This window comes from Wyeomyia smithii, chromosome 2, assembly GCF_029784165.1.
Source record: "Wyeomyia smithii strain HCP4-BCI-WySm-NY-G18 chromosome 2, ASM2978416v1, whole genome shotgun sequence".
NCBI classification, from domain to species: Eukaryota; Metazoa; Arthropoda; class Insecta; order Diptera; family Culicidae; genus Wyeomyia; species Wyeomyia smithii.
This window is the reverse complement of record NC_073695.1, coordinates 9079030-9097519: the sequence shown is the minus strand read 5'-3', so window position 1 is coordinate 9097519 and position 18490 is coordinate 9079030. Positions and strand designations below refer to the sequence as shown.

General features: G+C 38.6%; 1 protein-coding gene across 1 annotated transcript in view; it reads left to right on the top strand.

Annotated features, from left to right (window-relative positions):
* Nucleotides 1-18490, top strand: part of LOC129724032 (uncharacterized) — a 125717-nt gene that overhangs the window by 58985 nt on the left and 48242 nt on the right. The window contains exons 2-3 of the mRNA XM_055678622.1: nt 17072-17231; nt 17359-17490. Of these exons, the coding sequence (XP_055534597.1) occupies nt 17072-17231; nt 17359-17490 (292 nt within the window). The remainder of the gene's footprint in view (nt 1-17071; nt 17232-17358; nt 17491-18490) is intronic.

The following is an 18490-nucleotide window of genomic DNA, read 5'->3' as shown; positions in this document are numbered from 1 at the left end:
ACAATTTGGTCATCTGAGTTGCGTCCCCCGAGCCGTTCTACCCCTTTTCTTATAATTTTGCTTCATTATTGTCCACAATATCACGATAAGAGGTTATGTTTTTATCGATGAAATCTACGTTATTATCGCGGTACAACAGGAAGACTTCGCCAATTCTGGCCAAAATTTCACGGCTTTGATGGAAGTTAGTACGCGATTTTTGTGGCATTTTTCCTTGAACAGCTTTGAGTCCACTTTGGTCTTTGCTCCGCAGCTGCATATCCCTTGCCAAATCATCAGTTTTTTTGGCACATTTGTCCATAAAAGCAAACTTAAACTCGCAGGAACATCGCCTCGTGCCGTCATCATGTAAAATTTTCGGCCAGGAGGCTGTCCGAAATCCATTTTGACGAAGGTTTTATCGTCGATGAGTAGGCATCCTTGGTACTTCGTCAAAACCTGCTGGTACAATTTCCGAGCTCGAGTTTTAGTGACGAAATTTTGCTTCCTGCTCGCTTCCTGACGAAACTTTGCTTCTTGCTCGCAAACGAATTCTTCGAACGGTACTGCGAGCAACAGCGTGTTTTTGTGCAATTCCATAGTCATCTGATAGTCCAGGGTTTGCTCTGACGGTTCCCAACACCTTCTGGTCCAGCTTGGGGTCATATATTCCACTACGATGCTTACCATAAGGTTGCCCCCACTTGATCTACGCTCTATCGCTCCCTAAAGCATTTGAGCACATCATACACGGTTGATTTGGCGATTTTCAACGTTTTTGCCATTTTTATTGCGGACCACGTTGGATTATCAACGTGCAGAATTTTTTTTTTCTCCTCTCGGCTTCCATCTGGAATAACTTTCGACTCACTATACGAAACACCGTGAAATTTATACCACAGAAAGTGGGCGCTTAGGTAAACTGCTGTAAAAAAATACTTGCAGCTGGACGGAAGTGATTCCGGATTCTAACTTTAACTACACAGCAGAGCTCAAAGCATAGCTTCTACTGTGTACCGCTTGTGCAATGTGCATATATCAAAAAAGGGAGCATCTAGGTAGGAGAGTAGACTGCGTTTCTTCAGTCGGTCGAGTTGGCTTTGCAAAAAATAATTCATGATAAATTACGCCTAAAATACCATTTGTAATAAGTTTCGCTAAATATCCCAAGTAAGTTCAGCATAAATTGAATTAAAAATTGAAAAAAATACGTCCACACTCCACATGACTTTTTTCTACGAGGAAACTCAAGTTGCGTCTGTTGTATTATCTCATCAGTGCACACCGCGGTGTACTTCTGTGTATTTTCAATCGAGTGATTCACCGTCCTTTTTGCGCTGTGCTGTGGTATGAGCAGCACATGTATTAATTTTTTTCTGCAAGTGGCAGAAGCAGAGCACGAAGCAAAAGAAAGAAATGTGGTGCAAAAAATTGTTAGACGCATCACTCATGCTTCATGAGAAGAAGAGCGCGGTGAATTACAACTTCGCTTTTGAGCAGAATAACAAGCCTGCCAGAGAGATTAGGAAAAGATGTATTTGACGATGGACAATAATTTAATTTGTTACTATTTTTTCGCCTCGAATAAGCAAAAGAGTCTATCTAATATTTGCAATATTAGAATCTAATTGCACACTTAAATTTTTTTGCCGGGTCTCGGTAATTTATTACCGAGAACGGCACCACTGAGTGCTCGATTGAAAAATGAATGACAGCTGTCATATTTTTCCTAAATCTCGGTTCAACTAATTTAAAATTCAGCACAAACTATCCGAAATCTCAGTAATGATAGCTCGGTAATATTTTGTGCTGCAATTTCTGTTAGGTTGAATCCACGCTACCCTGATTCTTATTAAGTTAAACTGCATAAAAAGATTGCAAGCAAGTTAAATCAAAATAAAATTAAAAAAACAAACGGAAAAGAAATAAAAAAAAAATAAAATGAAATAAAAAAAAAATACCGGTGAAAAATATTTTTTGAGAACAGAAAGGACTCAAATAAAAAAATGATCCCCACTTGAGCTCAGAATCGCCTTTTCGAACATCCAAAAAAGGAAATTATCGTAAGTTATGCCCAGAAAAGTTACAAACAGAATATTATCAAAACATTAATTCAAAATCACTGAAATATGCTCTTCAAGACCAGAAAGCAGTAAAACAGAGAATGATTCCATGATGAGTTCAGAAATGAAATAGCACAGAAAATACCAATTTTCATATTCTCAAATTGAGCCCAGAAAAGGCTAAAATAGGAAAAATTCTCCAAATAAACTCAGAATCGCCGAAATCGCTTCTGAAAGCTAGAAAATGCGAATAGAAAACTTGGTTCTAAATGGAAAATGTTCCAAAATTAAACTCATAATCACCGAAAATACGTCTGAAAGCTAGATAAAGCGGAAAAAAACTTTAAAGGTTGGAAGGGCAAAAAAAAAAACAATTTGATCTCGAATTCAGCTTAGAAAAAACTAGCAGCACAAAAATGATTTTAGTTAGGCTCACCAAAATACGCTTCAAAACGCCAGAAATAGTCAGAACAGAATGAACAGATCTCAAAATAAACTCAAAGTTGCGGTAAAAACGCTTCTTAATGCTAGAAAATGCGAAAAAATATCCTCAAAAAAGCTTATAAAGAAAAATCTAAATTGAGCGCAGAGTCGCAGAAATTGGTTTTAAAAGGCCGTAAAAGGCTTAGACTCACTTCCAAAGGCTATAGAAAATAATCCCAAATTACGTTCAGAAAAAGTCGTAGATATGAAACTTCAAATGCTATAGAAGACCAAATACTGATCCTGTATTAAGCCCAAAATCGCCAAATAACTCTTCCAAAGATCTTAAAAGCGAAAAAAGAATTCGATCCCAAATTAAGCTCAGAATCGTTAAAAAACAATGAAGATAAAAAACCCGTTAAGCTCAATGTACTTTTTTTTCAGTGGTCGTACACAACTGTACGGGTCGATTACCAACCTTCAACAGCAAACGGTCATACAATGAGTGTACTATGGGAATTGGGAATTATAATTAGCCAAATTGTTTTGTGTATTACAAAAAGAGTCTAAACAAAACAAAATTTGAATGCAAATAAAGAAACGCCGAATGTACAATCAAGGCTAGGTCAGCGAGAGTAAGTTAAAAAATAAATAACGGAATAGCTTCGGAAATAAATGCACTAAAGCTATACGCAGCGCGTAAAAAAAAGGCGTAAACTTCGAAATCCGCGTAAAAAAAAAAACTAGTAAAAAGATAATGAATTACTAAAGGGTTTTTACATTTCTGCTAAATACTTTAAAAAAGAATTAATAGCAGTAATCCGCTTAAAAAACGCGTTAACTCCGAAATTTGCGTAAAAAATTATTCATCAAAAGACCTTAGTACCGATAGTAAAATTTTACATAAAAACTCACGCCCTTCGAGATTTACCATTCGAGGACTCACCCTTTTTGTTTGTATTTTTGTTGTTACTATCTCCGAGTTTCGGTTTTCTGAAGACTAGTTAGCTAGAAAAGCTTTAAAAAGTTAGTAATTCGCTTGTTTCTAATGTTCAGTAAGATCTGTTGACATAGTAGTACATGTAGTACAAATTACAGACTGAACAACTCATACATCATCGCTCGTTAATGTGAATTCGCCACATCAATTATACAAACATGAAATAAAATTTGCAACTCGTTTGAATCACAATCGCTTTTTCGTAAACACGCAACTTGAAGCAGGAATAACTCACTACTGTTCGATTGTGACGCCAACAAAGACGTTTTAATCATTCGGCAGCTCAACTTTGCACCGCAGAACGTGGAAGTAAATAGCGGATCAAAAGCTACGAGTTCGAAGCACCTTCCAGTTGGGGTTACCGCAGGGTAACAGCAGCTAATCGCCCGAAAACATGATGCACAATCGATCGATTACCGTTAATATTCCAATTTACCGCTGGATGCTCCGCGCACGTAAGATACATTTAGCGACCAAAGGGTGCAGTGCTATTGAAGCGAATTTAAACGCCAACATAGTTGAACAACCGATTCGACAAGGTTCGTCGTTTGCCTCTTCGTTGAGCTCTTTCTGCCCTGGCGCGCGCGGTGCTGCTAATAATGAAGTTGTAATCACTTTCTTCGTATCATTCATTCATAAACCGAAAAAATAAGCAAGAAATTTATGACTGCTGGGCAGCGAACTCGACGCGAACCTGTTATTTCCTTTATAATAGCTTCGGACCCCCGGAAGCCGTGCAGCAGACCTTACACCGCTTGGAGCGGAGCGGTAGCGAAGCATCAATTTGAATATCTCGTATCTAATCGGACAATCTGTGACTAATCGAGCAAAGCGCCATCAAATAAGATTTCAATTGTTTATGCATTCCGAACTCAGTGCTGTCGGTGTTTGAGAAAGCGCTGTTATTACTGGTCGCGTGTCTACCGGCAGGGCAGACGTGTGTGTGTGGGTACGTCAGTCAACACCGATGACGGCAATCATATTTTTATTATTCGCGCGTGGGTACTACCCCTGTCGCATGCATGATTTCACTTACCGATCAGACAGAAGTTGAGCATTCGCATTCGCTGAAATTTTGATATTTAGGTTAATAATATGCCATCAGGCTAGCAGCAATTTCAATCGCGAGCGGCCGGCGTACACATGACAAAAGATTACCGGCAAAGAAAAATTGGATCGGAAGTTGTTTCGGTCTCGATTCCCATAAAAAAGGGACCAATAAGTTTCTAATGAGCAGAAAGGAATGACACATAAAGTGGACCTGTCACTGTGCGATGTGCTCCGTCGGAAAAGTGGGATCCGCCAAGTAGGAAGTAGGTTACGGTTGTGTACGCACGGTGGGTACAGCTCCACCGAGGTTGAGACGGGTCCGTATGGTTTCACATTCCAGGCACTAGGTTATAACGATTGAAATCTCTGCTTGATTGTTCGAGGAATCCGACCGCCCCGATTGCGGTAGCAATAGTCGGCACTTCGTCGACCGATTCGAAATAACAGAAGCAACGATATACGGGTGCATGTTTAAGGTTCACCGAAAAAAAAGCTGTGATTATATATCACAACTTTCACTAAAATTTATTTTAATTATTTAAATACTGTAATAACGGTATTCTTTTTTAGAAGGCGTTTCTCCATATGACGGCATCACACGACATCGACGTGAGAAGCGAAAAATTAAACTTTTCCCGTTTCGTTACGCCGAGATAAACTATTGAGGCGTCAATGTTTTGATTAGAGCTTCTGTAAAAAAAACCTCCACGAAACCTGATTTCACCCATTTCATTGTACAAAGGTAGTGTGTCTGCCACCGTTTAACCTTCCATTAACTAATAACCGCTGTGAAAAAGTGCTCTTCACTGACGCGGCATTCACTGCGAGACAAGACCACATCAAATCATGACCTGCCATGGGCACAACTCCCATCGGCGCTGGTAGTAGCACCAACAGTAGCCGCATCTGTTGTGGTCAATCGTTGCATCGGTTCCCACACCTCCGAAAATCGTTCCAGATAGCGAAAGTTTTCACACGCGCGGAAAGTCGATGCAGTCGACGTGCCATTGGCCATTGTAGTGAAGTGAGCTGCCCAATTCACTGTGCACCTAATTGCTCTTGTTTTTCTTCCTCTCTTGCTCAGCAACAGTCATTCACTTTTGTAGATCATTGTTTTGACCCTTTCTTTAGGATTAAAGCTAACTGGAGTGATTATTACCAAACTTGGAACCAATTTGACCGCGGTGCTTTTTTTTCCACTAACTTTAAACAAAATGTTTAACAATGTTTTCCCTAAACATTGTAAATTAGTTTTTAGCTGACTGCCGTTCTACGCATAGTTGGCCCAGTTTCCATGGAGTTTCTTTAAAACATGGGAGATCTAACGGTAGAACGGCAGATAAAAATATTTATAATTTGACAGTGTATAATCACTATAAAGCTCAGTCTCAAACCAGAAACCAGAATCGATGCTGTCTTGAATGTTTTGTCGTGCTACATTAACCCGAACAATATGTATAGCACATAGCGTTTTGAAATTTGATTTCTAAGTAAACACATTTTTATGTGTCGATATAGACGGCAAACACACTAGTTCGTCGTCGAATATGAATGCAGCTCTGTGTGCAGCGGAAACTTTTACGTGCAGCTACTAAACCCCAGCAGGTTCAACAATGTGTTATCGCAACTAAATGCTAATTTATTCATATTCGTGATGTTTTACGCACAGGGAAGATGGTACCGGTCTTTTGAGGCAAACAGTCGGACAATTGGTTTCTAAACCCGATTTACTTCGTACCTTCTCTCTGTTCGCTTTGAAACCTGTCATACCGTGCTTGGCTTTTCAAACTTTGTTAAAGACCCTCTCCCCCTTTCTCCATAGGAGGTGCATCGGTGTAAGGTGTAAAATTTTGTATGTAAGGTGCTACTTCACATCGAAACGAATTCAGGTGACCGGTGCGAACGTTGTAAGTACGCTGGATTACATTGCTCGTTTTTTTTTGTAGCCGCTTCCTGAGCGGTGGAATTTTTTAATCGAGTCAAAGACCTTTCGGTATTTGTCCGGTGCGTACTGGCAGATGTGCGGTCGATGTGTTTACCGTTAAGTCACATTTAGTTTAAGAGCTCATTCGTTGAGGTCCAGGATTAGAGATTACTTTTTAGCATGCATTCGCGTTTCATACAGTCGTTCCCTGTGGGATTTTGATTAAAGGTAATTAGTTTAAACTGAGGGAGTAGTTTTTCTTTTCGATTGTTTTAGCTAAGCTTTAAAATAATTTTAGCTTCTTTTTACACGAAACAGTTACTCTCGGTATAACCGAAATGGCAAGCAAAATTAAACTTATGGTGTTATTTACTCACTCAAAAGCAATTTTCGTGTTCCTAATCGATCCTATAACACTGTGTAAACTTCGGATCGGTCAGTACTTTTTGCGCCAGATTTTCAACCAGAAATCGACATTTCAAAACTTGCTTTCCATAGAGGTTCAATTACTCATCAAAATTCTAGGAAAAACTTTTTTGAGCGCCGTAACGATGCTGGGAGAAAAAGTTATTTACCTCAAACTAATTGAGTATTTTTTTCCAATGGGCTAATGGCCAACTGTCTTCCAAGCTGAAGTCCAAGCAATACTAGAATGTTCTGAGATATGCCTACGCAGGAAATACAGACACTCAAACATTTGCATGATGTCCGACAGTCAACCAGCGTTGAAGGCTTTGAAGTCTGCGACATGCACATCAAAACTAGTTTGGGAGTGTGTTCAATCACTCCAAACACTGGGTTGTAATAATCAAGTAGACTTATACTGGGTTCCTGGTCACTGAGGAATAGATGGGAACGAAAGAGCCGATGAATTGGCAAGACTTGGATCGTCTCATCAGTTCATAGGACCAGAACCCTTCTGTGGTCTATCCGCTTGTTCCCTTAGAATGGAACTAAAAGCATGGGAAACTCTGAAAGTGGAATCCAACTGGACAAACACCTTCATCGGTAGGCAGTCGAAACGGTTCATCACTCCGAACGTTTCTATGACTCGTAAAATACTGGATCTTTCAAAAAAAGATCTAAGCACGTATACTGGTTTAATAACAGGGCATTGTCCGAGCCGTTATCATTTGAAGGTTATGAAAAAACTTCAAGATGATACATGTCGAGTATGTGGCATGGAAAAAGAAGACTCGGAATATCTGTTATGCCGATATCCGGCAATTTTTATCAAAAGATATAAGTTCTTCGAGAGAGGTCTTCTGGAACCCTCTGAAATCTGGAGAACAAATCCCAGTACGGTTGTGCGCTTCATACGAAGTATAATACCGGACTGGACTAATGCTATTGGCCAGACTATAACGACCACTTCCAATAGTGATACGTTATCCTGACTAAGCAAAATTAAAAAGGGGGAATATGTCACAAAATATCAAAAAATTGGTCGCAGTGACGAAAATACCCAACACGAAAAAAAAAAAAATTGAGTATTTGATGAAGGTGAATCGTTCGTCAGATATTTAATCGAATGCATAAGAGCTGAAATTATTGTTTGCCTTATCATATTGTAGGTCTTTGAAACTCTATCAGAAGTTTTATTCATATCACTAGTTTATATTCGGAGCAAAATTAGGTTCAGTTGCGAGCCATCCTCACGCGTCAACAGACTGTAAATAATCAGCACCAGTACTTTCATGGCCCTTTTTGGGAAGCAAATTTAATGTTAATTTCAATTAAAGACGCAACAAAAGCTATCTAAAAGCTAACTCTTCGGTTAATTAGTGGGAAATGTCTTTGTATTAATCTATTTATTCATACATTTCGTGAGTCGAGGTTAACTCTATATGCAGGATTTTCTAAAACCAATATTCAAAAAATAACCAACCTAATACGTGTTACGATTGCAGATAAAATTGAGAAATTGTTTCAATTTCTGCTATTTACTTTTTCAAGATATATGAAAAAATAGAAAAAATGCTATTCGCTCTATTTATTCTCACATATTTATCGAATGACCCGAAAGCATAATAAATTGTACCGACAACCATAGGGAGTATTATCAATAACGATTATCTTTTAAATTATTTTCTCAGTCACTTTGAGCTTGAATCTTCTCATCCATTTCTTTGAAAAATTATTATTTCAGATCATTGTGCGAATGTCCTAAGACTTGAAGTTCTTTGGATTGTTGCTGTGGCGTTTCGCCCAACGCAGTATTTTCGATCTTTTGTTTATGATTTTTTTCGAATGAAAGTTAACCAAACTTAACAAAAATTTTGAAAAAATGGAGGAATGATTTAAGATCATAGGAGTATTGTGAAAAATTATTTACACTACCCGCCATAAATTTGGAATCGCTTTACTGAAAATTACAACATTCAGTTTTAATATTGCAAAAAGTTTAGTAACCACTGGAATATACATCCATCCAGTGGTGGAAAAAATAATATGAGTTCGCTTATAAAATCATCTGCATTTTAACCTATCATGTATAAGGCATATTTGAACGCAATATCTGTGTGAGATTGCTTACTTTATGAGCAATGAATATAAAAATGCTATCTGTCAAAATTCATGGTATGGTACATGGTCCGTGAGCGAAAAAAAACTTCCATTGACCAATATTTTAAGTAAAAAAAAAGGTGTAAAGTAAATTATACATCGTGACGTGACTGTTTCTCCAATCTGCTTATTGAAAAATATTGATTTACGGTTTTCTGTAAGTGAAAACAGTAAGTCTGTACTGATGAACTAATATTTCATAAGCTGGGTTTATAATTTTGCTTTTTGCCTACCGGTGAAGGGTCGCGGTAAAAATGTTAACCCCAATACAAAACGGCTGTTGGAAATCTACAAAATGAAGGTGAAACTTTCAAAAAACTAGCAGAAACCATCGACTGCTTACAGAATACAGTTAAAAAATCTGTTAAATTCCAGAAGAAATCAGAAACACGAGTGTGGACAGGAAAACAAGGGTAAGGAACGGCTTGAGCAGTGGCGCCTATTTTAATCAATCAGCCTCAATCTCCTGAATTATGAGAACGAACACTGAAATCTGAATCTGGAAACAAGTGCTGACAGAAAAAAGACAGAGAACAAATTGATATACTTATGTTTGTGTTTCACCTTACAGATTTAAAGTATTTCGTCTCAATACACAGGCGGTTCCTGAAGCTGCTTAGAATATGTTCCCTGCCCTAATTTTCTTTCAGCATTATTGAGAAAATGGAAGAAATATCGAGCGAAAACATTTTCATCGGTATCCAGTTGTCAGCTTCATGGTTTTTCACTTCATCAGACTACTAAAATACAGTGACTATAGTCGCCATCTCCTCCAGAGATTGTTGCAAAAATTCTTAGAAGAATTTTTCAAAAAAAAGTGTTTTACAAAATATGCCGTTTCATAATCAATTATTTGTAGTCAAACATAAAAACGTAAGTGTTCTCCGTAGAGCACTATTTTCACTGTACGACATTTCTCTTATGTGTAAATAACAATTTTGAGCGGCATCAAACATGTCTGAACCAACTTTTTTATGGAAAGAGTTATTTCACTATTCCCGTGTGGAGAACATTGTCTCGGAAAGTCCTCATATTTTAGTTGATGTTTATGATAGAAAGTAGAAAGTGGTTTGCGTGGTGCAAAGGTGGAAATTTTGACTTGGAAGAACGTCCTGGATTTCCAAAAAAAATTTCGAAAATTGGGAATCCGAATTGGTCACCATTTCTTGGTAAAGACTCGTGTCAAACACTTCTAGTTCTATCCGAACTGTTTGGGTGGACTTTTCAACAGTTAAAAACTCCCCAAAGCTTTCTTAGAAACTGCGACATGTTCTACTAGCCCATATTCACCAAACATCGCTCCATTTTATTAATTTTTCTTGTCCTCAAAGCATACCTTGAACCACGGTTTGTCAAAGTAATAGGGGAGCTGCTCCATTATTCATCTCAGCCCATATATTCATCTCATACAACATGAAAACAGAAAATAACGCATATTTTCTAACTAAACCAATCTACTAACCCATGGAATGGATTCTTATTAGTTCAAATTTGATATTATAATCAGGCATCTGCACTCGAAACGCGCATTGCTCTACACGGCTACAACGGGACTCGTTCAGCAGCCAACCAAAGTTTTTTTTTTCATCACCAGCGGACCGCTTTTTATTTTAATCACTATACAAAATCACTCACAACACTAAGAATACTTTAATCTTTGAAATGTTTACCTCAAATTTCCGAGAACAAGCTTAAATTAGCAGAAATATATGAAATGAATTTCTACAAATCCTAAATTTCAACTGTATGTATTTTTTTTTTAAAAGGGGGATTTGTTAGTAGCTTAAGTATTTATGATAAATATTAGTAAATAATGAGTATGTGTGTCCAATCACAAATGGTGACTTCTCAACACTGTTAGAAATTTGTAATTTTAATTGTTAGGATTTGTTTGCTTTCACAGTTAGGATTTATCTTTCGTAGGAACCTACTTGTCAGAAAAGGGAAAGTAAACTTACAACTAACTTAATTGCTAACTTATTGGCTATAAAGAGAGCTTATCGTAGCAATTGAGGATTGCAACGATTTTTGTCGAAAATTGTTAATAATTTTATTTGACATAGCTTCTAATGGTTCAACACCAGTGGGTCTATGTAATTCGAGTGTACCAAACCAAGGAGGACGCTCCAAAATAATTTTTTTCAGAATTTTATTTTGAAGCGTTTTCTTCCTTGTTGAACAGCAACTTGACCAGATCGGTACAGCATAAAGCATTGCTGGTCTAAAAATTTGTTTGTAAATCAAAAGTTTGTTCTTTGAGCAAAGTTTAGAATTCCTGTTAATGAGAGGATATATAAACATCTCGTATATTTGATGCACTTGGCTTGTATACTCTCAATGTGCTCTTTGAAAATAAGTTTTTTATCATAAATTAGTCCCAAGTACTTAACCTTGTCAGACCAACGTAAAATAACCCCATTCATCTTGACAACGTGATTATTGATGGCTTGAGAAAAGAAGCCCTAGGCTTGTGCGGAAAAATTATCATTTGAGTTTTAGAAGCATTGGGAGAGATTTTCCACTTTTGCAAGTAGGAAGAAAATATATCTAAACTTTTCTGCAATCGACTGCATATGACACGAAGACTTTTTCCTTTGACGGAGTTCAACAGTATGTATTTTAATCTGTTTCCCCTGCCTTGAAGAAAATCGAATGTTACCAAATCAGTTACTGTTAATACCTACGAAAAAAAAAACATACTGAAAATGTTGAATTATTCAGACATAATTGAAATAAATCGACAGCACTGCAGTGGTTACCTAGATTACCAATTTTGCACGTAAACAACTGCAGCAGATATCTAGGTAACCTACTACGACGGGCTGCGGCTACGTTTATTCATGATAATGTGAATCATTCATGATTAACAGTGTAAATAATATGGAGGCGTGGTGAGATGAATAATTGAGCAGTGATTCAAATAAGTTGTGATCAGGCCCGGATTCGAGGGGGGGCAAATGCCCCGATCAAAGCAGATAGGTCCTTTCGAAATGTTTCTCTAGATATGTTTTTTTTTGTAAATCTGACCCAATAGATCAATAATTTTGGAACAGTCAAAAACTTATATTTATTTTACATCGAAACATTATAAATGTAATTTAAATCAGTTCCGTGTCTTCTGCCTTAATGGCTTCATTGAATACTGCATCTGAGGACTGCGGCGAATTCGTCACCAATAATACCAATAATACCGCCAATAAGAGCTGATTTATATATTTCCAAATCCTCTACGATGCTGATGTTTGGCTGAAGTTATTGTATGTTGATGACTCTAAACTGAGTAAACATGGTAATTGTTAAAATCTGAGTTCATGTTACTTATGATGATTACTCACTTTTTGACATTTTGTATAAGAATACCAAACTGAGTAGATCTTAATCAATTTAGAGTAAAAACAATGGAGCGTGTATGAATTGGAAACAAATGATTTGCAATTCAGAGCGAAGATTAACAGCGTCACTATCGACTGATGATTTTCAATTAAGCGCTGATGAGAATAAGGTCTTTTTGCTTCTTGTGTTCATCCTCGTTTCAACTGCAGTGGATCGAATAGCAGATGCCCTCTCTCTTTATGTATAATAAAATGTGATCGATTCCGATTAACCTAATTTCAGTATACTCCGATACTCGATGTTGACACTAAAACACTGTTTAAGCGTTCGGAAAGTATTACCAAGTAATATAATATAAGTGATCCGGTACCAATTTATATAACATGCAGAAGGAAGGGGTCATTTTTTTCAACAACTGGGTTGTAAAAGTGATTAAAAAAATCGCTGACTCATGACTTCCATTCGAACCATTAGAAATCAATTGAATACAAATTCGCCCATGTGCATTATTAACATTATTTCATTGAGCGGTGTGCTACTAATCCACTTCTGAAAGTTAATCAATCGAAACAATAAATTGTTTTTAGGAATTTACTTTATTGGAAAATCAGAACAATGGAAAAAAGAGAGCCTTTGACATCCTCTTCTCGCTGATTGCGAGCCATAGCGACACCTATGTGAGGAACTTAGTGTGTGAAACGAACTTCACCTCGGAGTTCACTTCCTTCGTGGGAGACGTAAAATACGATGTGCTCTGCCAGTCGTTGCCATCCAGGTAGAGATAGGTCTCGACGTCCATCGCCACCGCCACGTTGCGATTCGCTGGGAAAATCGACTTAACCATCCATGCCTGCAGCTTCAAAAAGTGGAGGGGTTGCCGCTGTATTTCCATGTTCGCCAAGTTTTTTTTTGATGTTTGGCCTGTTGCATCAACCTCCCGGCTAAGCGCATGCAGCGATGTAGCCATTTGTCCCTCGGTCTTCCTCTTCAGCATCCTTTAGAGCTTCTTGTCGCTAAGGATCGTCGGCAGTCCGGAATCGGACTTTCTTTCGATGCAGTGATTGCTGTCCAATAGTGCTATGTTGTAGATGCCGGAACGGGTATATCCGGCGTCCATAAAGTGCCGTACGATGTCCGTATAGGACGCGAACGAAGTAGCTTTACTGTTTTCGCCATCACGTTAAGAGTTCGAACCAATTTTATCAGCTGACTCATGGGAAAATTTCGTCAGTGCGTGTAAAGGTAAAACCACGAATAACCATTACTCTTTTCGGGTTTGTCCGATAATTCCGTTTGGGTAAGTACCCACAGGGATATTTTCCGAGTGGGTACTACTACCCATACTACCCACATCAACCGCCGGCCCTGCCGGATGCGGCCATACATCCCCAGACCATGACTGATCCACCTCCATGTAGCTTGAATGTTTTGCTTCTGCAGCTCAGTACTCGTTCTGGAATGAACATCTTTTCCACTAAACTCCAGCAGCCCTCCACGCACTTTTGACGACGATGTTTTCGGTTCTTTCTTAATTATTTGTATGATTTTCCGCTACTTGTAAGCGAATTTTGTTTATTTGTTCAATGATTTCGTGAAAATTTGGTGTTTAATCCTTGCATTCTTCGTGAATATCGGCTTAAAGAGATGAATAATGGAGCAGTTCCCTACACCGATTACAACTGATTACAACTGATTTTTAGTACATCTAAACAAACCATAATTCGCGTTGACGGTGTTGCTGATATTTGTTTGGTTTTTGCATGCGATAAAGAAGGAAGGAAAGATTTTTGCGTTTGTCATCACGCACATTTTGACAATTACATATGAGTGTTCACGTAGGTGCGAATAGCCTTCAAAATCTCTTTCAACGTGAATAACCCGAATGAAATGTGTTAGTTTCATCCATTTACAGTGTTCCCAGATCTTTTGGGATTTTTTTGAACATTTTTCAACGTGGCAAATACTTCTGTCTGTCTAAAAAGCGAAACTCGGGCTTTTTGATCCAATAATTGATGAAAGCAGGATAATTCATTGCAAATTTCTACTAGTCAGATAGAGTTCATTTCATAGAATCTACTACACATGCACTATTGAGTTTATTTTATTGTTTTATTGAGTATATCACAAACTATTTGAGTATGTAATACAAATGCGATAAATTTAACCATGCCGAATACTCATGTCCATCAGTGTAAAAATAGAAGAACAAAGCTAAACTTGTTTTAAAAAATCACATTTTGCTCAGAAATTTATACATTAAGCTGATACATAAGAATCAGAAAACCATGCAAAACTTTGCAACCCAGTTGAAACAGTAAACAGTTTCGTTCGAGATGGAGCGATGAACGACAGATGGGAAAGAAAACCGTAATCAAAACACGTTTGACGGCGGAAATGTTCATCATGATTCGATGACAGTAGCTAAAACCAATGAAATAAAATGGAATTGCTCGAATCGAAATGTATAGTTTCATGTTTATGTTCCTAAAATGTAGAGCCGTGATCAGACAATTTTGAAAATACGATTGATCTATTCATCACATTCAAGACAAATCAATATTCTTTCGACTGAATCAATGCTCCAGGCCTCACTCGTCAAACTTCAACCTGAGTGAGGATTAGGGGTTTTTTCTTTCCGATTCATCGTTAAAACATTGAATAAAACGTGGACTGAAGATCTACTAGTAACCTGTACTAGTAAATTTCTGTGCCGTTTGCCAGAACTCAAACTGATCAGATTCTTTCCGATGACTCTTTTTCCATTTACCATGGTTCGATAAAATCACATCGGATTGTGGAATGTAGCACGAACTTTACATGAAACCAATCTAACTCGAAGAAATTTCGAACCAGCGAAGGTCCAGTGGGGTTATCAGGTCTTATCCATTTTCCCCGACGCGAAGGTAATCGTTTCGCTTGACTGCCAGCGTCCGTTCGCAAATTTGTACATAATCGTTGCAACAAAACAACTGGTGATTTTTTTTACGTACACAACAAACCCACCACACAGAGGCTGCAATCACGACTTCCTGAGGAAGCGTTCACTTTCTGTTCCCGACAAGCCGGTAGCAGATTGTTTTTTTTTTTGTAATTTTTTGCTTGTTTCCAATCTTATGCGCGCAACATGTGTTAAGTCTGTGTATCAAATCAACAAAATCAAGAAGGGGGTTTTCACCAGTCGTGTTGTTGTTGTTTGTTTTTTTTTTTTCGCTGTTGTAAATTTGTTCAGCCACCATTCAATCGATTTGCCAATTACTATCATGTCGGGGTGCATCAGAAACGTGGAAAGCTCGTTGAACCTCGAAGAAAGTGACCGCTCTTTTCGATTTCATCTCACTTCATTCGACGGCGGAATAAAGTCCCATTAGAACCGTGTGCTGGAAGCGTATTTAATAAACGACTTTAAACATCCAATGCCTGGCAGCTGAATGTCTGTCCACTCGTTTCAACGAACTCGCATCGGCGGTGAAAAGGGCATTCAATAGTCTCACGACATGCGCCTAACTCAATGTGCAAAATCTACACTTCTTAAGCAACATTTGATACCCCATGCGAGATTGCCCCCCCGTGACAGGAGAGTGACTAGTTGGAAAGCACCGGTTTACTGGATGGCACACTACTGGAGCCGACCTGTTTTTTCGCCCGGTTCGCTGCACTCTCAAACCAGCACACAAAAAGCAAATAGTTGCCCAGGAAAAATCGGGGCCCCACAATAACCGCATTGCTGCTCTAAAAGAAAGTGATCTTCGCTAGACTTGCGGGATAGCGTACGAACCTGACGCCGCGCCGGCAGAGAAGTTGCTTAGTTGGGGGTACTTGCTGACTTTACCAACGACATTGTCGATTCCCTGGTGCGATCTAACGGGAGTGATGAAAACTTTCCAGCAGGAGAGTAAAAGTTGTTGGCTATAATGATGAGCACACAACAGCCGTGCAGCCCGTGTATTTACGATGAGTGAAACCGCAACAGGACTGAGCAGTTAGAATAACGCGTCAATACACATCGATGATGGTACGCTGCTGGAATGGTTCGCTTGCCGGCCTAATTCAATGGTGTGGTCTGCAAACTGGCTCAGCCGCACAGCGGCCGGAGACCGGACAAAATCGAGTTTTTTGATGTTGGCATTTTTTCTGAACTTCCAGTATAATATGAATATTTTGATCAGATAAATTTTAATGCTGCAAAGTCATTTAATCATAAAGTTTGACCGACTTTTGTTCAATTAGCGGGAGCTGTGCGCCGGCTGACGTGATTAGACAGTTGATGCTTCGTCATTGTGATCGATTAGCTTACAAACTGGTAGTGATAACCGGTTCTTCTGTTCTATATATGAAACTGGAATTTTTCTCACGATTCTTGCTACCGTTGTTAGTTTAGAACTTTCACTACCCGCCATCATATTTAACCCTCTAGTGCCCAAGTTAATTTCTAGACGGGCTTCGGTAAAATCACTATTAATCATTATTAACACTTTTTAAGTATTTATTGAAGCTTTTTAGAGGTTTGACTAAAACCCGCCAAAAGGCGGTATTGGGCACTAGAGGGTCAGTTGATTGTTTTTGGAAAAAAACTCAATGTCAGTAGTTAGAAACTACCAATCAATGCGTAATGAGATGCTTTTTCAAAAACGAATTAAGACATAATTGAAACAATCATTATAGCCCGCGCAAATTGTCGTTTGTATGAACCAACATTAAGAAATTACTCACCGTCTTTCCTTTACCCCTTTGCAGCTAATGATAGCCCTTGGTCAGGGCAGCCTCAAACTGGGTGCCCCCTGCCAGCACGATATGGACTGTACCGACAGTGTTCGCGGCAGCTACTGCACCCTGGAGGGTTTCTGCGAATGTTCCCCGTTCTACGTGCGGCTCAACGAAACCAAGTGCCTACCGTGTAAGTTCTCTCATCACCTAGTGGCTGTGCCCGTAAATGAATCGGTAAACAGTTTTAATTGACCTCTCCCTAACTGTCCCTGTACCCGGGGAACGTCTTCTTTTTTCTCCGTTCCATTTCATTGCAGCCCAACTGCTGGAAAGTGACTGCCACCTATCGGAACAGTGCGCCATGCGTGTGGCGAACAGTATTTGCGACGGGGGGCACTGCCGCTGCGAGGACGGCTTTCTGCAGTTCCGCAAGCACACCTGTTTGTCACGTAAGTACCAATTCGCTTGCCTCAGTTACCAAATTAGACCGATTTACTGGTAAACGGAGAAAATATTTTCTGATTTATGAGGCATTTTCTCACGATTAAGTCATTAAGTGATTCGTTTGGTGCCGATTATGGTGGAACGTGTAACCCATCAAGTGTTTGAAAGCGCACGATTATCGTCGTGGTTGTTTTGTTTTTTTTTCTGGTTTGATCCGCATTTCTAGCGGCCAGCATCTATGTAGTCTGCGAAAAACGCCGAAAGGGAAGCAAACAGGAAGGAAAGCACACTGTCATAAGGTCCGCATTATTCAAACGGTTCTTGATTGAACCTATTCACCGAGAGGGATATTAATGACAATTTGATTGGAGACTCGCACTGGTTGGTTTGTTACTAAATTAGAGTTTTTTTGTGCTTTCAATCATTTCATTAATTTATGTTGAAAGCACATACATATTTTTGCAGATGTAATATGCATTTGTTTGGGTTATTTCGATCAAAATGAAATTGAATATTTTGTATTTAACTACGGCTCAGCCGAGCCCCCTTAGTGCAACGTGTCTTCTTTGCATATTTTGATCAAAATAAATTGTATTAGAGATTTCGTCAATTTGTTTGTTTGAAATTTGACTCTGTTTGACTTTTTGACTTTCCTCATTTCACAACAATTTTTGCTCTAATTACGCACAACAAATGCGTGAAATGCCTAACGCAACATTTGTACAATGAATACATTGACAAAGTGTAATAATTTTCAGCCGCCATTGAAAATACACAAGAGCATCAATTGTATTGTGATCAGCAAACATTCCATATCCAAATTTTAATCCTAAGCAAAAGTTACGCGAAATTCGCACCACGATGTGGTTTCGCACCTTTTGCGTGTGAAGATCTTTATACCGATAAAACTAAAACCATTCATTTTTTATACATACACCGTACTAATAGCTTCATGTCGCACAAAACTACGAATTGAACTCGAGCATAAATTTATTTACCTAGTCA